At 39.6% G+C, this 27,413-nt stretch overlaps 1 protein-coding gene across 5 annotated transcripts in view; it reads right to left on the minus strand.

Annotated features, from left to right (window-relative positions):
- The window catches only part of HNF1A (HNF1 homeobox A), a 43,016-nt gene that overhangs the window by 1,244 nt on the left and 14,359 nt on the right, over nucleotides 1–27,413 (minus strand). Inside the window, exons 3-9 of one of the 5 annotated variants that reach the window (XM_063454566.1) lie at nucleotides 24,036–24,222; nucleotides 22,269–22,477; nucleotides 21,865–22,179; nucleotides 19,332–19,520; nucleotides 18,245–18,316; nucleotides 17,846–17,910; nucleotides 16,847–16,934 (exon numbers count right to left, since the gene is read on the minus strand). In XM_063454566.1, coding sequence (XP_063310636.1) covers nucleotides 16,847–16,934; nucleotides 17,846–17,910; nucleotides 18,245–18,316; nucleotides 19,332–19,520; nucleotides 21,865–22,179; nucleotides 22,269–22,477; nucleotides 24,036–24,222 — 1,125 coding nt within the window. Of the gene's footprint in view, nucleotides 1–16,846; nucleotides 16,962–17,788; nucleotides 17,911–18,244; nucleotides 18,317–19,331; nucleotides 19,521–21,864; nucleotides 22,180–22,268; nucleotides 22,478–24,035; nucleotides 24,223–27,413 lie in introns of all 5 variants that reach the window. The other 4 variants (XM_063454564.1, XM_063454563.1, XM_063454562.1 and 1 more) reach the window with 4 other exon arrangements.

Genomic DNA, 27,413 nt, shown 5'->3' on the forward strand with positions numbered 1-27,413 from the left:
GTACCTTTTTTTTTTATTACTTACCACAATATTGTATTTATTTTGGTGCTACCTGTATCCTTTTTTCTGCTTGTGACTTTCCTATTCAGATGTGCAGCTCTCTTGTGATCCGTTATTGTAGCGCTGTTCCACCCTTGCTTTTTGTATTTGACTATTTACCCTTGAAGGGAGCCAGGGAACTTATCGCCTCGCTCCATAACCAATACAGTAGGCTGTAGTAGTTGTAGTGCTTAGTGTTGCTTTAACATTACTCAAGGCATGTAATGCACTAAAAATTAATAAATCCTAATCCACTTTTTTTTTCCCCTCTTGAAACTATAGTAATCAATGGAATTTGTGAGATAACTGATATGCTGGGCTTATGTGAAAGCAACTCTAACTATTTTGTCTTCAAGATTCCCTGCATGGACATCTGTTTGCATGGTGGCACTCATGGGGAGATGTGCTTATGTAAAGTTGTCCTTCTGTTGGGGCTTCATTTGCAAGAACTGTTTTACTCAATTGATCTTCTCACACATGACAATGAGATGCCAAATGTTTCTATTGTGCTAGAAGATGCTTGTTCTCATCAGTCATTGCTAGTGGTGGAATATACAAAATAAGAAGATGCAGCTGGCATTTTGCCAAAAACTGTTTCATCCATAAGAAACAGTAGTGTCTACTTTCTTATTATACATTTTGATTGTCTTGGAATTTCAATAAAACTTTAGCTCTGTCCCTCCGCAGACATGAGCGAATCCATAAAGGACAAAAGCACTAAGCTTGCTCAGAGTGGGCCAGAACCTTTAATGAGAACACTGGGCTGAAAGCCCAATTTAATGTTAATTTAAAGAAAAAAATTAAACGCTCTATCTGTAAACTTAGATTTAAACTGCTGCACTCTAGCTCTGAAACCACAAATCCCATGATGCCTTGCCTGCCCATAGGAATTATGGTAGTTGAAGATACATAACCGCTGGAAAGCCATCTCTGCTTTAAATGACCTTTCAGAAAAATAAACTTCTATTCTTGTTGTCAGAATAAAATTCATTTTGACATAGAAAAAAAAAATAAAAAAATGTTTACGCTCCGTCTATATGAGTTCTTCAAACTCACAAATGATCGTTTTATTTTCACTTGCTTTTATTATACAAACAGATAAAAGAAAAGTGGTTGATAGCTGGATAATGTTTAGGTGTGTATCACAATTAAAATGACACTCTGGTCACCATAACAACTTCATCTAAATTAGGTTACTATTGTGCCAGGTGGCCCCAGGTTACTCTCTTGCCTTAAAGGGTTTAACCCCCAACATTTGCTTCCAGCTCCAATCTCCAGGTATCCTGGGTAGCATCTGGCTTCTGAATCTGAGTTACAGATGCCACTGAGTGGTTAGAGCGGTCAGCTGAAGCTCTAAGCCAGGCATAGGCAACCCTCGGCACCCAAGATGTTGTGGACTACATCCCCCATAATGCTCTTACACCCATAATGCTGGCAAAGCATCATGGGAGGTGTAGTCCAAAACATCTGCCGTGCCGAAGGTTGCCTATGCCTACTTTAAACCAATTAATAGCTCCCCATTAAATCAAAAAGTCTTTTTTTAATTTATTTTTTATATCAATGGGGAGAGCCACTAATTCGCTGATTAAGATTGGAGGCAGGCAGGCAGCTCATGGAGATCGGAGGAGGGCAGGTGTTTGGCTGGCTAACTGAGAGCAGAGGCAACAAGCAGTAATCTTTTAGCTCTTCTACTTCACACGTCCTCCTATGATGCTGACCAGGCATTACTAATTGGCTCACAAGGAAGCAGAGCAAGAAGACGACGAAAATGATCAGAGCAGCTGAACCACAGGAAAGGATTCACGCCAGCTCTCCTGAAGGTAGGGAGGCTGGGTGCACAAATTAAAATAAAACAAATAATAATTGGTAAGTGTTGAGAAAATGTATGTCAGTGTGTGTGTTAAATCAATGATTGTGAGTGTGTCTGTTTAGAGGAATGGCCCCCCTCCAATCACATGGGAAAGGTAATCTCGACGTGACTGGCCCCAACTCCATGCCTGTGATCATCAATCTTGACGATCTCAGCCAGTCCAGTGCTTTTCCATAGAAAAGAATTGGGAGACTTGTACATGCATAGCAAAATGCCATGCTGCGCCAATCACCCCAACTATTTGCTTTAGAATAACCCTCAGAGTACTCAAGCATTGGTTGTGAGTCCTGCCACTCAAGCCACTGTCTGGAATCATTTAAATTTTGTCAGTACCTCAGAGAAAATTAGGAAATGATGAGTAATGTTTGATAACGTTCATATATTTTGAAGGGGCAATCTCAAGCACCATAACTATGACCACTTTTTGTAGTGTCATACCACTCTGCTAACCCTCTCCCAATACTCGCAGCCTATAATCGCCACCTATAATGTGGAAGTATAATATTTGCATTATAGACTCTGTTTTAATATTGTTATTAAAAAAAAATCTAAAATGTCTACACAATGTCAGTATTAAATCATTTAGAAAGCTTATTAAATGCATGGCTATATAGGCAGCTTCACGTGTATTGGAAGGGTGCTAATCTTAGTTTCTGTTTAAATAGCTCAAATGGTATTTGACAGGAAACCAAAACTAACAGCACCATTGTGACAAACACTCCTTGCCATGAATGTTTGCCACAAACTCCTGGAGGAGTGTGAAAGCTGGCCTCCTGCCCACCGACTATGGTCCAGGTCGGAGACACCGTTCTGGAGTTACCCTGCCCAGCCGCTATTTGCAGCTTTCCTTGGGTGCCCCTGGTTCGGCATTTTCCCTTCGTTCGAATGGAACCAAACACTAGCTCCCTGGCGGCCGCTCACATGAACCAAACCTACGAATGGTCCTCAGCGGCACTTATCCACGACCGCTATGGAACTAATTTTGTCATGAGGACTTCGTGGATCCCTGGTCACCTCAGCGGTACTTAGCCGCGAATGTTATTGAACTGTTTTCAGCATGAGGTGACGGTGTGCGGTTACCGGACAATTTGGTCCAAGGTTTTGAACCACTGTGAAACCCTCTAGGAGAGCAGTTTTTGGAGGGAAGGTGTCTGAGACTAAGGGGAGCAAACGCTACCTGAGAGCCAGGCGGGGCAACCTGTATTTTGGACACAGGAGCTCCCGAAAGTTGACCCTCAAAAGGAAAGTCCTTGTCCAGTCCCTGGGAGGGAATAGAGGTAGTCCCCTATCCTGTTCCAGGACGGAGAGGCTGCAGGGGGATCCCAATCAAGCCACGGCGACTGGAGCACAAGTGCAGAGGTTTTCCCCGGCTCCAGCCAGGAAGTGATCCTTGGCGGAGGTACAGGGAGCTCCGCTACAACCATAACCACTATAATACGTTGTAATAATTAAGGTGTCTCTTTAAATGCTTACTTTGTGTCTTTTGCTTGGAATATATTTTACATTGTCCAACCTAGTAGAAGTTTCTTTCACAGATAAACTGAAGACTTTATTTACTGTCTTGGGTCAGAAACACAAACGTGTATTCCCGACCTTATAGTGTTAAAACCACCATTTAGGTGGCTTGCCTCCATTAAAAAGTAAGAAAACGTACATAATTGTCACACCCATGCCGAACGTGGTCTGATCACGCAGAGATTACCATAACGCTTGATAAATTGTGTGCGATGTCGCCTTGGTCTTGGCGATTAAACACCTCTTTACTCCGGGACGCGGAGATTGTCGCGAAAATTCGGACGGATTTGACGGAATTCTTCGCAAGAGAAGCTGACTCTGGCCTATCTGAGGCTACAATTTGGGCTGCCCACAAAGCAGTTATCAGAGGTGCCCTGATACGCGAAGCGACGTTAAAGAAAAAGCGGAAAACCCAACTACTGTCGACTCTTTTGACGTCCCTGAGGAAAGCTGAATTAAAACATAAATCGGATCCTACCCCGGCCAGTTTAGAGACAGTGCAGAATTCACGGAAATCAGTTTGCGACGCCTTATTGGACGATACGGCTAGAGCGATGGTGTGGTCCAAACGGAATTACTACGAGAAGGCGAATAAAATGGATACGCTCTTGGCGAGGTCCCTCCGACCGCGGCAAAGAGGCACACACATCACGAAAATCAAGGACACGACGGGCAAATATCATACTAACCCCACCGATATAGCTAAAGTCTTCACGGACTACTATACTAACTTGTATAACCACTCAAAGGGAGACTCTTCAGGTTCCTGCGACGAGGCGGGGGGGGATACGATAATTTCTGTCTCAGATGGAACTCCTTGAAGCGGATGTGGAAACCCTGCAACAACGGATCTCCGCTGATGAAGTAGACACAGCTATATCGGCATTAAAAAGCAATAAAGCACCCGGCCCTGATGGTTTCGACGGTAGCTATTATAAGATCTTCCGTGAGGAAATTGTACCTCACTTAGAGACTTGGTGCAACGATTTAATGGAAGGGGGCACACCGGACAGAGATATGTCCCTGGCAGACATAGTTCTAATACCAAAACCTGGCAAGGACGAAGAGATCCCTGGAAACTTCCGCCCAATCTCCCTGATAAACCACGACTCTAAAATCCTAGCAAAAGTTCTAGTGGGGAGACTGAATCCGATGCTTTCCCGATTGGTTCACCCGGACCAAGTGGGATTTATACCGGGGAGACAATTGTTTGAAAATACGAGACGCAATATCGATCTGATTTGGAGACAGGCCACAAGGGGCACACCGACATTGATCCTGTCGCTAGACGCCGAGAAGGCGTTCGACAGGGTCAAATGGTTATATTTATTTGAAGTCTTACAACACTTTGGTATACCACAAAGAAGACAAATACAAGGTAAGGGCTGCGCCTGGTAAAAAGTTAAATAGAATCGTCCAGATAAAATAAAAAAAAATAAAAAGAGAAAGTCTTATCTCACAACGTCTGATAAAAACGTGTAATACGGTGGTGTTCAATCCGGAACACTTATCCTTATAGGATTCTTCCTTGTGTCTTCAGCTCGTATATGAAAAACAAAGGAATATATAGGAAGCCAGATAGTGTAGTATGTTAGGTAATAAATGGGGGGATAAAAATGTAGAAATCTCGAATGCAAACTCACATTTGGAGGAGCTAGAACCCGCTCTGGTATAGCAAGCGTACAGCGATTTTGATCCTCGCTTATGGGATATGGAGTAGATAATCTTCGTCTGTGGTATGTATCCTCGATCCGAAATAAGATGGTCACTCGGGTAGAGAGAAACAACCAATAGTGCACACTGAGTAAAAACTTTGAATAAAATAATAAGGTAAAATGGATACTCACAAGATAGGAGCAGGTCACCTGCTCCTATTTAATAGCGCTGGTGGTATAATCCCCACCTAGGATTGCTTGGAGTCCTATGAATAAAATGCCAGGTAAAAAAGTGGATAAGTGTATATAAAAAGATAAATTGTACAATTAAAAGTAACAAAATATACTTTAATATTAAAATACACAAATATTATAACCATAAACGCGTTTCGCCAATACGGCGTTATCAATATGGGGAAAGAACCTGATACCTAGCAAGAAAATCATTATATAGCAAACATAATGCTTTGAAATTGGCGCCAAAAAATGGATAGCCAATCACATCAAAAGATAGAATTAATAAAATAAAAGCAACATTAAAACACATAAATTACAATATTGTAAAATAAAGATGTATAATGGAAACTTGAATATATATACATTGGTAAAAAACGAGCAATATTGGAGTAAAAATAAATAAATAAGAGAATAAAAGCGCGGTCATGTGACCGGCAAATAAGTCCTAAAGCATGCTGGGGGATGTAGTACGACGCCGGCGGGCACTGCGCAGCCGCCGGCGTCTATATGACCACGTGGGTTGGGGGAGGCGCGGTCACAATCACGTCAGCTCGCATGAAATGTGCGGCTGACGTGTGAGGGGAAGACGGCGGCTCGCACAGAGCTGCGGCCGTCGTCTAGGAGTGGGTGACGCGGCGGCTAGCAACCGTCGTCAAGGGAACAGAGATACAAACGAAGTTGGCGCGCACGAAGCTGCGGCCGGCTTATATCTAAAAGGAAAAAAGTTTTAAAGTGTAAAAATGGAATGAATGAAATAGGGTATGATATTGAATATACATCATGCCTGATCCACTGCATCAGTATGATCAGGCATGATTACAAGTGAAAGCATACAGACATAGACAACAGTCAGAATAAAAACTGATAATGGTATAACAAGAAAAGTATAAAAAAAAAATAACAATAAAATATCACAATAAAATATTTTTAAATGTACAATAAAAGATAAAAATACTCACAATAAGAAATAAACATAAAATAATACCAGAAAGATAAAAATTAAACATTATAAAAAATTATAAAAAATTGAACAGATCAAAGTCAACATTAAGACCTTGAGGGGCAAGGGTTTGAAGTAAATAGACCCACTCCATTTCTTTTCTACCTAGAATATTTTTAATATTTCCGCCCCTCCACGGAACCACACATTTTTTTATTCTAATACATTTTAACATTTTTGGATCTTTGTTATGCATAATGAAATGTTTGGATACTGAATGATTCAGGTATCCATTTTTTATGTTTCTGCAATGTTCACTTAAACGTGTTTTCAAGCACCTTGTGGTCATTCCAACATATTGGAGGCCACAGGGGCATTCAAGCAGATATATAACATTTTTCGTAGAGCAATTAATAAAATCGTTGATTTTATAAACCTTGTTTGTCGTTTTTGATGTGAATTCAGTAACTTTATGGGGGACATTGGGGTCAGTAGTTCTGCAAACTATGCACATTTTGCACTTACAAAAGCCTTTGATTTGTGGAAAAAAAGATACAAAGGGGGTCTTTTTAGTTTCTCTAGTATAGTTCTTAGTTAAAATCGACTTGAAATTTTGAGCTCCCCTGAATATAATATTTGGACGTTCCGGTATAATTTTATGAAGAGTTTCATCTTGTTTTAAAAGGTGCCAGTGCTTTCTTATAACCTTTTTTATGGCATTGCTTTTATTGTTAAAATTAAAAATGATTGGTAAAGGCATTGCTATATCTGTAGTTTTGGGTTTATATTTTAGTAGTTCATTTCTATCTTTTTTTTGGATATCTTTAATAGTATTTTCAAGTTCTATTTTAGAATAATTTTTCTCAATGAATTTATCTTTTAAGAAATCGGCTTGTACATTAAAATCTGTTATTTCTGAACAATTTCTTCTAAGTCTAAGTATTTTACTTTTTGGGGCGCTGTCTAGCCAGGGTTGATAGTGACAACTACTTTTATCTATAGCAGTGTTTGCACAGACTTTTTTTAAAAAAGTCTTTGTATGTAGTTTCCCATTTGTTATAAAAATATTAAGGTCTAAAAAGTTAATTTGTTGTCTGCTATATTCATACGTAAGATTAATACCTCTGTTATTTGTATTTAAATTAGTAATAAAAGAATTAAGATCGTCTTCAGTACCATCCCAAATAAAAAAAGGTCATCAATATATCTGAAAAAGGAGACTAGGTTTGCTCTCCAAGCATGATCGCTAAAAATGGCTTCTGACTCCCAATCGGCCATAAATAAGTTTGCATAGCTGGGAGCAAACCTAGTCCCCATAGCAGTCCCTCTTTTTTGAAGATAAAATGAGTTTAAAAACCAAAAATAGTTATTTTTTAAAATAATATTAATGCCTTCTAAAATAAATTCAATTTGTTTACCAGCGATTCTACCTTCCTTGGTTAAGATGTTCTTTACAGCCTGACATCCTATATCGTGAGGTATGATTGTGTACAGAGACTGAACATCGCATGTCACTAATATAAAACTAGGTTTCCATGTAAAATTATTTAGAAAATTTAAAAGGGCCATGGAATCTTGAAGATAGGATCTCATGAGTCTGACTGAAGGTTGTAAAAGAATGTCAATATATTGTGACAAATTGCATAAAAGAGAGCCTATGCCAGAGATTTCATTTTTGTGAATTTTTGGGAGGAAGTAAATAACAGGTGTTACGGGAAATTGATTGTTTAGAAACTTAAATTCATGTTTATTTAAAATACCTAAAATTACGCCATTATTTAAAAATTGTAGAAAACTATTTTGGATTTGTTTGATAGGATCAGATAAAAGTTTCTCATACACATTTGTGTCATTTAGTTGTCTGTATGCCTCATTTATATACATCTGTGTTGATTGAATGACTATCCCTCCGCCCTTATCAGCAGGTTTTATCACAATACTTTCATCATTTTGAAGTTCTTTAAGTGCCAATTTCTCTAAATGTGTGAGATTGTGAGGGTCATATTTGTTTTTCTTGATTTTTTCTAAGTCTTTTGTCACTAATTTCTCGAACATAGTAAGAGGGGCGGATTTAAAATGGGCAGGATAAAAGGTAGATTTTTCTCTTAAAGAAGTGTTGATTACACTTTGGTTGTCAGAAGATATAAGCGGGGTTAAAACTGAATTTTGCGTAGGGCTTTCTACATTTTTTTCCATAAAAAATCTTTTGAGCGTAGCTTTTCGGACAAATTTATTTACATCTATAAAAGCTTCAAATGATTTAAAAGTATTAGTGGGGGCAAACTTAAGACCTTTAGTTAAAACTGCTATATGTGCACTAGATAGAATTTTCTGAGAAAGGTTAAAAATGCCAGCACTAGTACTAATTTGGGGAGTTGTTATCTTTCTAGTCTGTCTCTTTTGCTCCCGTCTGCCACTTCTTCTTACTCTAAATTTAAAATCCTTTTTTTTGAACGTGAGGGGTGTGGTGTTTGGGCTAGTGCAGTGTGGTGGGTTTAAGTTTCTAAACAATCAATTTCCCGTAACACCTGTTATTTACTTCCTCCCAAAAATTCACAAAAATGAAACCTCCCCTCCAGGGAGACCCATTGTCTCTGGCATAGGCTCTCTTTTATGCAATGTGTCACAATATATTGACATTCTTTTACAACCTTCAGTCAGACTCATGAGATCCTATCTTCAAGATTCCATGGCCCTTTTAAATTTTCTAAATAATTTTACATGGAAACCTAGTTTTATATTAGTGACATGCTATGTTCAGTCTCTGTACACAATCATACCTCACGATATAGGATGTCAGGCTGTAAAGAACATCTTAACCAAGGAAGGTAGAATCGCTGGTAAACAAATTGAATTTATTTTAGAAGGCATTAATATTATTTTAAAAAATAACTATTTTTGGTTTTTAAACTCATTTTATCTTCAAAAAAGAGGGACTGCTATTGGGACTAGGTTTGCTCCCAGCTATGCAAACTTATTTATGGCCGATTGGGAGTCAGAAGCCATTTTTAGCGATCATGCTTGGAGAGCAAACCTAGTCTCCTTTTTCAGATATATTGATGACCTTTTTTTTATTTGGGATGGTACTGAAGACGATCTTAATTCTTTTATTACTAATTTAAATACAAATAACAGAGGTATTAATCTTACGTATGAATATAGCAGACAACAAATTAACTTTTTAGACCTTAATATTTTTATAACAAATGGGAAACTACATACAAAGACTTTTTTTTAAAAAGTCTGTGCAAACACTGCTATAGATAAAAGTAGTTGTCACTATCAACCCTGGCTAGACAGCGCCCCAAAAAGTAAAATACTTAGACTTAGAAGAAATTGTTCAGAAATAACAGATTTTAATGTACAAGCCGATTTCTTAAAAGATAAATTCATTGAGAAAAATTATTCTAAAATAGAACTTGAAAATACTATTAAAGATATCCAAAAAAAAGATAGAAATGAACTACTAAAATATAAACCCAAAACTACAGATATAGCAATGCCTTTACCAATCATTTTTAATTTTAACAATAAAAGCAATGCCATAAAAAAGGTTATAAGAAAGCACTGGCACCTTTTAAAACAAGATGAAACTCTTCATAAAATTATACCGGAACGTCCAAATATTATATTCAGGGGAGCTCAAAATTTTAAGTCGATTTTAACTAAGAACTATACTAGAGAAACTAAAAAGACCCCCTTTGTATCTTTTTTTCCACAAATCAAAGGCTTTTGTAAGTGCAAAATGTGCATAGTTTGCAGAACTACTGACCCCAATGTCCCCCATAAAGTTACTGAATTCACATCAAAAACGACAAACAAGGTTTATAAAATCAACGATTTTATTAATTGCTCTACGAAAAATGTTATATATCTGCTTGAATGCCCCTGTGGCCTCCAATATGTTGGAATGACCACAAGGTGCTTGAAAACACGTTTAAGTGAACATTGCAGAAACATAAAAAATGGATACCTGAATCATTCAGTATCCAAACATTTCATTATGCATAACAAAGATCCAAAAATGTTAAAATGTATTAGAATAAAAAAATGTGTGGTTCCGTGGAGGGGCGGAAATATTAAAAATATTCTAGGTAGAAAAGAAATGGAGTGGGTCTATTTACTTCAAACCCTTGCCCCTCAAGGTCTTAATGTTGACTTTGATCTGTTCAATTTTTTATAATTTTTTATAATGTTTAATTTTTATCTTTCTGGTATTATTTTATGTTTATTTCTTATTGTGAGTATTTTTATCTTTTATTGTACATTTAAAAATATTTTATTGTGATATTTTATTGTTATTTTTTTTTTTTATACTTTTCTTGTTATACCATTATCAGTTTTTATTCTGACTGTTGTCTATGTCTGTATGCTTTCCCTTGTAATCATGCCTGATCATACTGATGCAGTGGATCAGGCATGATGTATATTCAATATCATACCCTATTTCATTCATTCCATTTTTACACTTTAAAACTTTTTTCCTTTTAGATATAAGCCGGCCGCAGCTTCGTGCGCGCCAACTTCGTTTGTATCTCTGTTCCCTTGACGACGGTTGCTAGCCGCCGCGTCACCCACTCCTAGACGACGGCCGCAGCTCTGTGCGAGCCGCCGTCTTCCCCTCACACGTCAGCCGCACATTTCATGCGAGCTGACGTGATTGTGACCGCGCCTCCCCCAACCCACGTGGTCATATAGACGCCGGCGGCTGCGCAGTGCCCGCCGGCGTCGTACTACATCCCCCAGCATGCTTTAGGACTTATTTGCCGGTCACATGACCGCGCTTTTATTCTCTTATTTATTTATTTTTACTCCAATATTGCTCGTTTTTTACCAATGTATATATATTCAAGTTTCCATTATACATCTTTATTTTACAATATTGTAATTTATGTGTTTTAATGTTGCTTTTATTTTATTAATTCTATCTTTTGATGTGATTGGCTATCCATTTTTTGGCGCCAATTTCAAAGCATTATGTTTGCTATATAATGATTTTCTTGCTAGGTATCAGGTTCTTTCCCCATATTGATAACGCCGTATTGGCGAAACGCGTTTATGGTTATAATATTTGTGTATTTTAATATTAAAGTATATTTTGTTACTTTTAATTGTACAATTTATCTTTTTATATAAACTTATCCACTTTTTTACCTGGCATTTTATTCATCGGACTCCAAGCAATCCTAGGTGGGGATTATACCACCAGCGCTATTAAATAGGAGCAGGTGACCTGCTCCTATCTTGTGAGTATCCATTTTACCTTATTATTTTATTCAAAGTTTTTACTCAGTGTGCACTATTGGTTGTTTCTCTCTACCCGAGTGACCATCTTATTTCGGATCGAGGATACATACCACAGGCGAAGATTATCTACTCCATATCCCATAAGCGAGGATCAAAATCGCTGTACGCTTGCTATACCAGAGCGGGTTCTAGCTCCTCCAAATGTGAGTTTGCATTCGAGATTTCAAAATTTTTATCCCATTTATTACCTAACATACTACACTATCTGGCTTCCTATATATTCCTTTGTTTTTCATATACGAGCTGAAGACACAAGGAAGAATCCTATAAGGATAAGTGTTCCGGATTGAACACCACCATATTACACGTTTTTATCAGACGTTGTGAGATAAGACTTTCTCTTTTTATTTTTTTTTATTTTATCTGGACGATTCTATTTAACTTTTTACCAGGCGCAGCCCTTACCTTGTATTTGTCTTCTTTGTGTTATCTCTAAGGGTTCTTTGAGGGACTCCCTTTAGGGTTGCTGCCATATTGTATTATTTAGCGCTTACTCATTGTTTTGTTTTTACTTTGGTATACCAGCCCAATTCATCACCGCAATCCGGGCCATGTACACTAACGTGAAAGCGCGAATACGGATTTCGGGCGCGAAGGTCACCCCGTTTCACTTGAGCAACGGTACTAGACAGGGCTGCCTCCTATCACCCTTACTATACGCTTTATCTCTGGAACCCTTGCTACACACCGCGCTTCCCCGGGTGTTAAGGGAGTTACAGTGGGCGGACAGCGATACGTGGTCTCCGGATTTGCAGACGACGTACTCCTAACAATAACGGACCCTAAAGACTCGATGGTGGCATTGACAAACATATTACAGACCTATAGCGATATAGCTGGTTACAAAGTAAACCTGGACAAATCTAGCGCGCTTCCCATAGGCATGACTGATGCTGACGCAACCTACATAGGATCGACCTACCACATACATATAGCTCAGGACTCCATCAAATATTTAGGCATTCGACTGACGGCCGACCCAACTCAATTATACCAACATAATTACGCCCCACTGATCCGTAATTTAATGAGTGATATGGAGCGATGGCTGGACAAACCTATCTCATGGATCGGGCGGATCCACTCCGTCAAAATGAATATTCTTCCTAGAATACTTTTTCTATTTCAGGCCCTCCCGGTCCGCATGACTAAATCTTAGTTAGGGTCACTTCAACAGGCTATAGGCAAATTTGTCTGGCAGAACAAAAGACCTAGAGTTTCCCGAAACGTGCTTTTTAGGGCAAAGAATAGAGGGGGCCTGGGACTCCCGAATATGTACTATTATTACATTGCAGCGCAACTAGCCCAGATAGCGTTCTGGCACTCTCCCCCGGAGGAGAGAAGGTGGGTAGATCTGGAAACCTCCCTTACGGGGGCAGATTTACCCCAATTCCTGATCTGGGTCCCTAAAGAACATAGACCGACGGTTCAGACGACATGTCCAGCTATATTGCACTCACTTAAGATATGGGATGAGATTGCTATGAAATATGGCCTGACTTCCTCCCCATCCTCGATGACTCCATTTCTGCGAAACAAAGCGTTCCCCCCCAGACTGGCAGCTAGGGACTTTAGAGGTATAGAGATTACAGGATTGCAGAGACTAGGACATCTATTCGAAAATGGCTCTATAGTAACGTTTGAGGAACTGAAAACTAAGGCTATATTAAGACCGTTCGACTACTTTCGTTATATTCAGCTAAGGGACTATGCACAAACTCCGCAGGTGAAGAAAGCGGCCCTAACACAACCAACGTTCTTTGAGAGGATGTGTCTTAAGGAAACGTTTCCGAACGGGTTAATCTCCTGCCTATACACTCACTTGAGCACTCACACTTTGGAGTGGGGACGGATTACATATGCAGACCAGTGGGAGGCAGACCTAGGGGAGGAGCTGGAAGGCATAGAATGGCAGGAAATCTGGGAGGCCGCCGCAATGTCCTCTGTGTGTGTCTCCTTGCAGGAACAGTCATTTAAGACATTATTTAGATGGTACACTACACCGGTCAAACTACATCGAATGCATAAAACTCAGACGGACTTATGTTGGAGAGGCTGTGGACAAAAGGGCACCTACATTCACATGTGGTGGGAATGTCCAGAAGCGCAGGCATACTGGAAGCGTATAGAGGCACTAGAGCGTGATATCTTTGACAAAGAGGTCAAAATAGATCCATGGGTCTTCTTACTGGCTAGATCCCTAGAAAATTGGACACGAACGGAACAAAACCTTCTTCATAAGATAAACTTAGCAGCCAGGCGAGCCTTGGCTCAGGGATGGTTACAGAGGGAAACACCTACGCTCCCCATGGTGATACAAAAAATGAAAGATACCTTTCTTATGGACAAATTAACAGCAACGGTTAGAGGGATGTTTAAGAAGTTTGAAAAGACTTGGGGCCCTTGGATGGCGAATGCAGCTAGTGAATGAGGACGGGCGGGGTGGACTTAGTCCCCCATGCACCTGTTATCTCATAATAGAGGCCACAAGCGGGCCAAATTTAGAAAGTGCCAGCGTCTGAGGGGACTTCATGGATCCCCCTAGAAGACACTTATTCACCGAACTACCCTAGGGCATACGCCCCTGTAGTCCAGCAATCAGTAACCGTACCACTAGTGACAAACTGGTCAAACCCCCATAACTCCTCCCTCTCTCTCTCTCTCATGATCTTTCCCCCCCTCCTTATCCTATCTCTATTACTTTTCTATTTAACCTTACATTCGTATTCCGACTCACTTCGTGCGACTTCGCAGCATAGATTCAACACTAGGGTTCAAAGATTAGGAATGAGATGGTTCAGATATTATAAGGCTATACACCGCTCCTGAACGGGAGGAGTCCACTGGAAATCTGTCATTCCTATCTTGTTGGAAAACGTATATATAGTTGTACGCTATTTCATTTTTATTTTAGCTCAAACCTCAGGGCGAGATGTCAGATGTGGCGTGTTTTTGAACTGGGTCACAGACACATTGCACGGATTCAATGTACGGACAACTCATGTTATACTATACCCGGCATTACCCTTATTGCTCATACCTGTGCAATTACTGTTCAAAGTACGTTAATATGTGTCTGTTTAAAGCTAATGGAAGTTTTGTTTATGCTGTATCTTTCATCCTGTCTTGAAATAAATAAAGAATTTAAAAAAATAAAATAAAATAGATCAACGTTTCAGTCCATCTTGTGGACTTTCATCAGGATCACCATGGTGGTGATCCTTATGAAAGTCCACAAGATGGACTGAAACGTTGATCTATTTTAAAGAAACTGGAATAAAAGTTATTTTTTATTGGAAATCCGTGAGTGCAGCCACATTACCTTACTATTTGGATATATAATTTTTTAAAATTATTTTTATTTATATATATAGGGATGTATATATAGTGATATATACGTATAAACTTATATATATTTCGTTCTACATGTATTTTGATACACATATATATATATATATATTTATATTATATATAAATATATAATGAAAATTATATATATATTTAATCAATATCATTGTACATGTATTTTGATATTAATATATATTTATAATTATATATATATATTAATATTAAAATACACTTAAACAGTGTATGTATATGTGTGTATATATAAAAAATGAAAAAAGGTTCCTTGCACTCGCGCTTTCTTTGAGTGTTGCCGGGTGCCAAAGTCAAATGGCTGATGCATATAACAAATCCAAGTAGTGATGACTGCACTCTCCGGTCTTCATATAAAATCAAATGTAGTTTATTGGGTATACATTAAAAAGGAAAAAAGATCGACGTTTCAGCCCCACTCTGGGCTTTCTTCAGGATAAAAAATTACATACATGTAATACATATTACACATGTAATACATATATATATGATCTAAGTATATATTATTTATTTTTACACTGTTTTAACTTCATTTCATTTTATTTACAGACAGCAGGGGGAGTACCTGTCATTACAGGCACTCCCCCTGCTGGCATTGCTATGGACGGCTATGCCTTCCATGTGATAGTGAGGTCCTCGCAATCACATGGCCCAGGGGGGCTGAAGAGGACGGAGGGGAACTCCCTGGGCTCCCACGTAAGTCCCCACACCGCGATCGCCGGCGTGTGATCGCCGGCGACCGGGTAAGTAGAAAGGACGGTTTGGGCGTTTTATGCCGCCCTCCGGCGTTTAGAGCCAGTTCCCTAAGGACGGCATAGAACGCCCGCTGTCCTTAAGGAGTTAATATGTCAAGGTAATGGTACTGTAACATTGATTATATGCAAAGGTACGTCTGCTTACAACAAATCCGCTCTTTTGTTTATTTTGAAGCCCTATAAGTGCTTTCTTTTTACGTTTGAGTAATAGTTTTCTTTTTTTAGTTTTTTTTTTTTTCCCGCTTTCATATTGGCACACTATGCTGGTATGATGCAATATGGGGCTGGTATAGAACTATAGAATGCTTTTCATTCCCAGTCCGGTGCTGGATGCAAAATTCGAAAAAGGTTATACAGAAAATGTGAGTATGATTCACCAAGTAAGTATTATTAAAGAAACACTATAGGCAACAAATCAACTTTAGCTTAATGAAGCAGATTTGGTGTATACATCATGCTTCTGTTGTATCACTGCTCAATTATCTACCATTTAAAGTTAAATCATTTGTGTTTTTGTCCATGCAGGCCTAGCCACACCTTCGCTGGCTGTGACTCATCCGGCTTGCATGAAAACAAACAAAATGGTTTAATTTTCAATCAGGTGTTAACTTGTTTTATAATTTTTTTATATCCTGCTCTGTAAAGTGAACTTTTATCACACACAGGAGGCTTTGCAGCGACTAGAAGGTTGTTAACAGAGCAGAAGATAAGAAATTATCATAAAATAGAATTTGCAATAAAGGAAGTATAAACATTAGATGATTAATTACAGGAAGTGTTTAGGATGGTTGTGCAAGTCACATGCAGAAAGGTGGGGCTAGGGATGTATAAACAAAGTAATTTAACTACTAAATATCAGATAATTGAGCAGTGAGACTGCAGGTGAATGATCTATACACACCAAAACTGCTTCATCGAGCTAAAGTTGATTTGGTGCCTATAGTGTTCCTTTAAATACCAAGTCACTACAACCATAAACAAGATTTACAGTTATCACATCCTCTCCATGTTTGCCTCAGGGAAAATAATTGAGCCAATTTATTTATAGTAAAACGGGGATATCATGAAACTCCTCTTATTTGTAACAACTATTGGGAGTCTTTGTACACAGTGATTTGCCAACCTGTTTTAACAATGTCCTATTTCTTACCGGCTGGACTGGAGGTCAGTCTGTGGCTGGAAGAAAGTTGCAAGATGCTGGAGTCCTGACTCTGTAGTTGTGATCCCTGAGAGTCTCCCTGAGCAGTAGATTGTAGAGGAAAAATCTGGTGAGATTATAACATTTTCAGAATCAGAATAATGACATGTTCTTGAGGCGGTAGAAAAAAACCAACAAGTTTTTGTATATAAAACACGCACGCACGAGGTCTGTTCGTAAAATATCCAGCCATGTAATATGAAAAATAGAGATATTTATTGAAGATACAAGAAACATTGTACATGGTCCCCATCAAAGTAGGCACCTTGAGACCTCACACAATTCTCCCAGCGTCCCACTGTTGCAAAATCCTTTGTTGGACTCGCCATCAGTGTCTTTGTGGTATTTACCTGATCTCATCAATGAGCTAAAATCTCTTCCCTTTCAAGGGTGATGTTTAGTTTTTGAAAAAGCCAGAATTCTCAGGGCGCCAAATAAATCAACAGATTCTCAACCATCTTTGACGTGTTTGTGACACACTTGTATTTGTGCTGCACTCAATGCATTGTCCCTGAAAGCCTTCTGAATCATCCAAATGATTTCCGTGGATACAAACACAAACTTAAGACAAAATCTGATGCAGATTTATTGCTCTACTCACTCAGTAATTTTGAATTCGATGGCCACACAGTACGCATGTTTACTCAATGGAGTCAAGCGCCCCCACTAACTAGTACAGTGAAGTCGTCATTGCTCACGCATGCGCATTCCACTCCACTTTCCTTGGCTGCCAGGTTACATCAATGTCGCACAAACCATTCTCGTTATATTAACAATGGCTAGATAATTTCTGGACAGATCATGTATGTGTGTTTTATATAGCCACAGTGCTGCAGAATCTGAGGGCATTATCAAACCCATTTTAAATTTACGGCAAACCCATTTTAAATTTACCTGTTTGGTGGGTGTCAAGCTAGTAAGTGTTCCCAAATTTGAGGTATCTGTAATTACCATAGTCTGTGGGAAGAAGCCAGCTGAAGCATATTGGGCAACATCAGGTTTGTGGCCATAGAGTGCTTGAGAAAAGAGACAGAAAGACAGTTACATGCCAATCCTACCAGGGACACATCTTCTCAACTATTAAATGAACAATCCAAGAAGTGATTAGCTCCCCTAAGCTAAGCACTGCAGGGCCAGCTCATTGGTTGAGAGCATCGACTGAGCACTCTCAGCCAATGAGCTAACTCAGACCAGAGAGCTTCTGGGGGCACATAAATAAGTGACTACTAGTTCTCAGTACAGTTGTCAAACCAATCTCAAACTATTTGATTACTTGCCCTGGGATACAACCAGGGCATTGTTTTGACTTTTATTTCCTTTTCCATGTGAGAGTCAAAAATTCAACTGTACCTTGTTCATATAGGTCTTGATAGCTCTGAATTTTCACTTCCTCCAGACCCTTAAAGTTGAAAGCCTTTAAACCTGGGAGGAATGAGGTATTACATGGAGCAGGAGACATAGAAGATGGCATATGTTTAGGGAATGTCAGATGGCCACCCTTTTGCTATGCTGTGCAAGACAGCAGGGCAGCACAATTAAAGCAAGCTTCTAGATGTGTTGGGAAGCCTAGTCAAAAATATTGCCAAGTCTGGCTAGGAGACCAGATCCCAGGCCAACCCAACATTTTATCCTACTGGAGAGTTCAAAGCCTTGACAGGGGCCCACCTAGCCATAAGGTAATAAAATTAATAAGATGGAAGCCTGATTTCCCCCACCCCCCTCGCCACCTTCTCTATTCGATCTTTCCAAACGAACTAACAGTAGCTCTTTGCAGTGGGTTTAAATCTGAGCAAAGGACTGTAATGAGCAGCGCTTGGAAGTAACATAAGAGTTTTGGCAAGAGTGTCATCTTGACACTATAGAGTTGACCTATCTATGATATGGCATACCCGTCCCAAGATTCAATATCCCAAATGAGGGGTGCATCTTGTTTTAAATGTACTTTACTTTGATGTATTCCAGTTAAAGACACCAAAAGGCATGTCAGCTGTTGTGGACTTTATTTCCCATGTGGCTGACTGTGCATCATAGCAAATGTAATTTTTTTTAAGTTTAAAGGGACACTGTATGAACTGTAACTTGTTCATCTCCTTGAAGTGGTTATAGTGTCTGGAGTCCCCTTGTACCAGCCTTCCATTCAGTATTAAATGTTTTAATGCTAAGCAAGAGTGCTGCTTGGACTCATGAGGAAGCATTAGCATGAGTAGTAATGGGAGGCAGTGATTCCCTGAAAGTGCCCATTGCAGGTTTGAATTGATATGGCTAGAAGGAAGAGTGTAATTTCTATCTTAGCCAAATCTCCAGCAGGGGAGGGGAAGAGGGTGATGGAGGATTACAGGCACTATAACCAATTAAATGAGAATACAATCGTTACAGTGTCACTAGATATTCATTCCTGACCTTCCCTATCCTATGTTCTGGGGCTTTATTATCTTACCGTGTGGAGACTGCAGTTGAGCCATTGTTGCCATAAACGAGTTCTGTGCCATATGACCCTGGACTTGCTGCACGATTGGCTGCTGGTGTGATGGGTGCAGCTGCTGGGAGAACTGGACAGGTTGTAGAGTTGTCAAGCTGCTTCCCACGCTGTTAATGACTGGGACACTCTGAGGTTGTGATGTGAGACCTGAAATATAGATCGATGTACATTTTACTAAAGCAACCCAGAAAGCGAGCACTGTGCATCCGATGCTTGAATCACAAAGTAAATAAAGCAGGGGTGGTCAGTGGGTAAAATCAGAAGAATGTGCAGCTATAGCAATGCAGCAATGGCAGAGCTTAACTAGGTATAGACAAGGTTATCATTGGACATTACTATGGACACACCATGTGAATGACTTTAGGATAGAGACATGTGCAGGACAAATGATAAAATTCAAGAGCAAAACAATACTTGACAACTGATAAAACCTACTTAATGACTGAAGATAAGAATCATACACATTTCTATGCTCATCAAAAAATTGTAATTCAAATCTTAAACATTTTAGGTAATGAAAGTCACCTTTGGATAACTGTCTAGGTACATTCCTTCTTTATATAAGAATATGATATATTAAGAACAACAATATTTTGCCATGAAGGATACATGCTAAAGGCAACTTGTTAGACTGGATTTGTGGTAGCAGGCTGGCCTGTTTATACTTGTTTATCACATTCTACAGTCTTATGTCTAGAGTTCCTGTAACAGTGGCCACAGCTCAGTTCAGTTGATCCTATATTTACTTTATCTGAGCATCCTCTGTAATGGAATTCAACATTCAATTCAGGGATTAAAGGGTAACCCAGTAAAGTGAGACTTGTTTGGAATCCTAAGTGGACTTATTTTTTTTTAAATCTTAAGGAACATATTGTGTTGAATGCAAATATGTAATGCTAACGCTATATCGTTAGAATGACTATTTAATGCTTCTCTATGACCAGAATACCACTAGGGGTGGTTTTAAGTAGCAATGTAAACACTTCCTTTTCTCATAAAAAGCAGTATCCACAGTGCTCAACCTGCTGAGACAGGCTCAAGCCATCAGAACCACTATATTAAGCTGTAGTGGTTGTGGTGCCTATGTTCCTTTAAAGCCAAAGTAACTTAACTGGAAGTATAGCTGACTTGGAGATTTGTTTCCCAGTTCAGCTAGTTAAAGGGATACTCCAGGCACCCAGACCACTGATGCCCATTGGAGTGGTCTGGGTGCAAACTCCCACTACCTTTAACCCTGCAAGTGTAATTATTGCAGTTTTCATAAACTGCAATAATTACCTTGCAGGGTTAACTCCACCTTTAGTGGCTGTCTACTAGACAGCCACTAGAGGGCACTTCCTTGTCCATAGCACAGGAAACCTGTGCTAGAGCGTCGCTGGACGTCCTCACGCTGTGTGAGGACCTCCAGCGTCGCTCAATTCCCCATAGGAAAGCATTGAAAAGCATTTTCAATGCTTTCCTATGGAGAGCTCTAGAGCGACATTGTCGCGCATGCGCATTAGGTCTCCACGGCGGGCGGGCAGGATCAGTCTCGCCCACCGGCCGACATAATGACTGGGAGGAGCGGCAGCAACCCGAAACCACCGCCGAGGGACATCAGCGGTGGTCTCAGGTAAGTGACTGAAGGGGTTTTAAACCCCTTCAGCAACCGGGGGTTGGGAGGTGGGAGGGAGAGGGGACCTGCAGTGCCAGGAAAACGGATTGTTTTCCTGGCAATGGAGAGTCCTTTTAAGCCTTAAATATAAAATGAACTTGGAATTCCAGACGATTTTCACTATAGTTATTTTGCTCAGTGACGTGTATGTCTAGGACTATCACACATGATCAGTTCAGTTACATTGGGTCTTGTTTACTTAATTAAGTCCTGCCTGAGTTTCTACTCTTAAAGTACTTTCATGTTTTCCACACTCTACAGTGTGGATTATGAGACATAGCTGCAATCACTGTATCAGATTTTTGTATGACACGCATGTTTCCTATGTTATGGAAATGCATGTATGGCCACAACCACAAATTACGATTTATTCTTGTTTTAAGATATGCATGGGTGTAATTGATATTACATAAGTCAACCGCATTATTTCTTGGAATTTCTGCTTGAGCTTGCCTGCCAATAATGGACTGGGGAACTATAATTGGTGCATTAACTAACTAAATTATTTATTTTGTTTAAAAATGGATCCCTGTGTTATTTAACAACTTTTCTGGTACATTTTGTAATGGGTTCCATTATGTTAATGCGTTTTATTTTAATTCAAATCCTTCATGTATTTGAAGTATTCTACTATATTTACATTTTATTTTTCACGATGTGATGTAGGGGGTATAGTTCTGGTAAAATTCCAAGTGTGGCAATAAGAGCAAAGATTCCCAGGAAAAGAAAAAGCCATCTACAAGGCATATTATAAGAGCAGACAAATGGATATGCTAATTTGAAGAGCTGATTTGACATGTGACATGTTTTCTACACCTCCCCATTCATTTTCATTACCAATCACCAGTGTTGAGGAGCCTGTATTGTTGAATGCTGGGCCAAGTGCTGTTTCCGTTCCAATCGTCATTACACTGGGGAGTGAGGCCATAATTAAGTTTTGGGTCTGGCCAATTGTGTGCTGTCCATGGTCTAGGCTGTGCAAAGCAGTTAGTGTGCTCACTGGAGGAAGAGAGCCACCTGTTGATGGGATTAGCTTGCTTTCATTGTTCATCAAACTGTGGCTATGCTCCAGGCCAGAGGGAGACATTCCACTCTGATTGTTTAACAATGCGCCTCCTCTTTCGTTGGAAGATTCATGAGTGTATCGGAGTCCTGGTTAGATAAGAAGTAAAAATATGAATTACGATGACAGTTAAAACATTTTAAATAATGAGATCCCTAAGAAAAAAGGTGACACTTACCATGTCCCTTGGAAGGTGGAAGGTCATGGTTCGAGAGAGAAGGTGGTGTATTCTGTTGCCCATTATAAGTGTCCATTGCTAGTTTGTGTCTAAATGCCTCCTCTTTGCGCCTGTTTGCAAACCAATTATATACACGTACTTCTGTCACCAGATTGGAGCCCAATCCTTGTGCTTGAGATGGGGAGACACCTCTTTGCAGGCATTCTGCCCTTGGATCATAGAAAACAAAGCCAGGAACACAATTACACAAATGTTCCCTATTGGCAAAGTATTTTGGTAATTTCACTTAAAGTATTAAATCTGGGGGAATATATACACACTCACATGTATATTTGCATCTCAAGAATTTGTTTTTTAATCTTTGTAATGGCTTAACAATAACAAACTAATCCCTGTGCTTACACAACTAACCTAAATTCGAATGCTTTTACTGCTGTGTGTTATGGGTTCAAATGTCAACTTTGTGGTAGTAATATGGCAAAAATGTAATTAATGAAAAAAAAGAGCAGGTTTGTGGGTACCCAGGACAACTTTGAATATCAGAAGAGTCCTAAAAAGACAGGGGGGGGGGGTAAAACAAAGCAGCCTCATGAGCCCATAAAACTAGCCCAGAAGCCTGCCATATCTGCATAGTAAGTGGATTTGGAAAAATATTTTGATCCCAAAAACCTCTTGTACTGAGGCTTGGCTGAATGGTTAATACCAGGTGTGTATACCCCGGGATTGCTGGCATGAAGGGTAACAGATACAATAGAGGGTCTTATAGGCAATTATAGATGAAACAGGTTGCTGTGAGCTTTATATAAGGTGAGATCAGGGCAAATAGATATAAACAACAAATATAACTGAAGATTAAAGATATAGATAAAAACAAATAAAAAAATACTGTAACCAGCACATAATGAAAAACATTTGTTTTCTTGCTCTACAATGTCTATCCCTTCGCCATAACCTTCTGCATTATGGCCAGTATTTCTCACCCAGATGTCGCTGAATTACAAATTCCAAGATTTCTCTGGCAATCTATTGCTGTCAAAGAATTCTGGGAGTTGTAGGCCAGAGCTGGAGAACCCTGCTATATCTTTAATATAAACTAGATTTATTAACTTAATTGGGAATAGTGGAGAATTAAAGGATTACCAAATCTTTTTTTTTAACTGAAAAAAAATATTTTATTTTACATAATCCAGCTTCGCTCAGCACGGCTCTTTCATGCCCCATACTGACATCATCCAGCATGCGTGCTGTTCAATCGCAGGCTCTTCATAGAGAAGCCTGTGATTGGACCATTTTGCAGGCTCAAATCATATGCGTGCACGATATTAGGGTTATTTTTAAAAAGTATATTTAAGTGACAGGGGGAAGGAATATCTAGCTTTGCAAAGGGAAAGAATTTTACGTCAGTTGACAGCGTACAGTACGCATTGAAGACAGACATAAAATATGCATATAATTGACATTACGCAGACCGGAGTTCTGTATCAACTAGCCACCGGAACAAAATTAAAAATGCCTCTTTATGTGCAGGGTTTCAAGCAGAAACACTGCGCATACAGACTCCTGCCACCATGACTATTTCAAATCACTGAAGTGGTCATGGTGGTAGGAGTAACCCTTTAAGTAGTCAAGATAGAAAAAGTTTCTAACTTGATTTTCCCACTACAGCTATTTTCGCCTAAACGTTATAATTCCCTTGTCAATTCTTCAGAATTACCAGTTAAGTGAATACATTTCATGTGTTGATAGGACAGTTTTTGCCCCCATTACCTGTTACATTCCTCTACCAGTGCTTCACGCTCCTCCTTACTTGGATTTTTCTGTCTTTCATATGCTTGAAACAGGATGTGCTGAGAGGCTGGACCCCACTTGAAACGGTTCCTTCGCATTTTTTTGCTCGGTGCCTCATCACAGGATACGTCATCGGAGAGCATTCCCTGCCCGGCATGTGTGAATTCTGTCAGCACAGATACAGCCAGTGTTAGGGATATCACCAATATATTGTGTATACATCTATTAAAGGGACACTATAGTCACCTGAAAAACGTTAGCTTAATGAAGCGGTTTTGGTGTATAGAACATGCCCCTGCAGCCTCACTGCTCAATCCTCTGCCATTTAGGAGTTAAATCCCTTTGTTTATGAACCCTAGTCACACCTCCAGGCATGTGACTTGCACAGCCTTCCATAAACACTTCCTGTAAAGAGAGCCCTATTTAGGCTTTCTTTATTGCAAGTTCTGTTTAATTAAGATTTTCTTATCCCCTGCTATGTTAATAGCTTTCTAGACCCTGCAAGAGCCTCCTGTATGTGATTAAAGTTCAATTTAGAGATTGAGATACAATTATTTAAGGTAAATTACATCTGTAGCCAGGGGAGGTGTGGCTAGGGCTGCATAAACAGAAACAAAGTGATTTAACCCCTAAATGACAGTGAATTGAGCAGTGAAATTGCAGGGGAATGATCTATACACTAAAACTGCTTTATTTAGCTAAAGTAATTTAGGTGACTATAATGTTCCTTTAAATCTCTGCAGTTTCCACGTATTATGTTTTAAAGAGACTAAAAACATAAAGATTGTAACCTGTTGTTACAAACTAGCACTATCCAGCTACTGTAGATGGTCTGTTTGTTAGATACTTGCTTGTGATATTTATTTATTTGTGGAAGCCATATTAATATTGCTACTGCCTTATCAGTTGAAGAGATTCTTGACATCCGTCTATCCATTAGCTATTAGGGTGAATAAATCTGTACCTAGACACAAAGTTAACACGGCATACCAAGCACATGCAGCTCTGGACTTTCCAATGAGAAGGTCTAACATTTGTACTGATTTATCCAAACACTATAGCTTGTGTTTAGAAATCTGGATGTTTAGCTTGAAGTGGAAAGAACGTACATCCAATGAAACAATAATTTTATTATCTTAATCATATAACCATATATACTGCAATGAGGACCGGCCTCTGGTGAGACATTCTGTTGTTAAATATTCCTTCTGATCACAGTTTTGGTCAGGGGTAAAGTCCTGGGGAATAACATGTGGGAACTCACAGACACACACACACACACACACACACATACTCACAGCCACACAGGCAAAGATACACACTCACAGATACACACTCACAGACACAGATACAGACACACACACACTCACACATACACTCACAGACACACACACATACACTCACAGACACACTCACAGACACACACACATACAAATTATTCATATATTTTTTTAAAAGTCCACCCAGCCTCCCTACCTGGAGAGCTGGCGTGGACCTGTCCCTGGGGTCCAGTGGGGCTTCAGTGCGGCGGCACCTGTCTCGCTGTCAGACGCGGCGTCATATTCTGGCTCCTGGCATCAGCAAACGGCGCGCGGCAAGAGGGAGCAGAGAGGACACAGCTCCCTCGTCGCATCTGACAGCGAGACAGGCGCCCGCTGGGGGGGGGTCCATTAGGTGGCCATCAGGCCACCTCTTGGGCCACCCCATGACAGGAGGAACACAGGGGAGCCTATAATATAAAGGATATTCTGTGCAGAAAACAAGACTGATCATCGATTACATTGCAGAATTAAAGAATTCTCATCACCTACACTTTCAAATAGACTGACCATTACAAGTGTTAATTTATTTTTGCAGTAAATTTTAATTTAGTTTTAGTCATAGTCTTTTGACTAAAAAGACATGTTAGTTTTAGTCGTATGAATTGTTTTAGTTTTAGTCTAGTTTTAATCGACTAAATCTCCTGTAGATTTTAGTCGACTAAATCTTCAGTAGACTTTAGTCGACACGACTAATATCTAATGGGTTTAGTTAAAACCTCTGTCTACCCTTCCCCAGCCCCTTTGTGTCTCTTTGTGTCCTCCCAGCCCCTCTATGTGTCTCTCTCCCAAGCCCTGCTATGTCTCTTTTGCCCCTTCCACAACCCCTCTGTGCAGTGTTAATTTTGGCGGCAAATTTCTATTTAGTTTTAGTCATAGACTTCTGACTAAAAAGCCATTTTAGTTTTAGTCGTATATTAGTCATCTGAATTGTTTTAGTCTACTTTTATTCAACTAAATCTCTGGATCGGCATATACGACAGCATGTTACAGGTCCTGCCAATATCCAGCAACTTCGCACAGCCATTGAAGAGGAGTGGACCAACATTCCACAGGCCACAATCAACAACCTGATCAACTCTATGTGAAGGAGATGTGTTGCACTGCGTGAGGCAAATGGTGGTCACACCAGATACTGACTGGTTTTCAGACCCCCTCGGTACCTTCCCAATACAGTAAAACTGCACATTTTAGAGTGGGCTTTTATTGTGGCCAGCCTAAGGCACACCTTTACAATAATCATGCTGTCTAATCAGCATCTTGATATGCCACAGCTGTGAGATGGATGGATTATCTCGGCAAAGGAGAAGTGCTCACTTACACAGATTTGGACGGATTTGTGAATAATATTTGAGAGAAATAGGCCTTTTGTGTACATAGAAAAAGTCTTTGATCTTTGAGTTCAGCTCATGAAAAATGGGGGCAAAAACAAAAGTGTTGCATTTATAATTTTGTTCAGTGTATTTTATTTTTGTTCATTCATATTTTAACAGCTGGTGCATAACAATGGACTTGTATACTGGGTGTAGCTAAACTAGATTATAGTTGACAATTTACTAATCTGGACATCAGATATTTTTATAGCAGCATACTAGCTGTCTTCTACCCATTTTAGATCCACAGCTTTATTTGGCCATATGTTACAGTAATCTAAAGTACCCAGCGAGCAGAACTTGAATCCTAAGAAGTTCCTGAAAGAAGGAAAAGCAGGATAGTCCAAATTACCAGCCCTTAAAATGGTGCAGTGTAACATGTAGTCGAAAGAAAGGAGAAACAACACCAACTACAAACAGAAAAATACGTAAAAAAAAAGTTGAGGTTAAGGAGTGGAGAAATCAGAGCAACAAGAGAATAAGGCTAGAAAGGCTGAAGGTGATGAACGCATGTCTCACTTCAGCTATGTAACAATGTAAGGCAGGGTCCGTACCAAACAGAGACAAGACTAATGAGATGTGAGCCTCCTAGAAGCCACATTCCTGTGTGCTCAGAAGGTGCGGGTGTGCTGGCATATGCATGACATGGCCATAGTTCGCATGGC

The sequence above is a fragment of the Pelobates fuscus genome, chromosome 5 (genome assembly GCF_036172605.1).
Source record: "Pelobates fuscus isolate aPelFus1 chromosome 5, aPelFus1.pri, whole genome shotgun sequence".
Classification (NCBI taxonomy): Eukaryota; Metazoa; Chordata; class Amphibia; order Anura; family Pelobatidae; genus Pelobates; species Pelobates fuscus.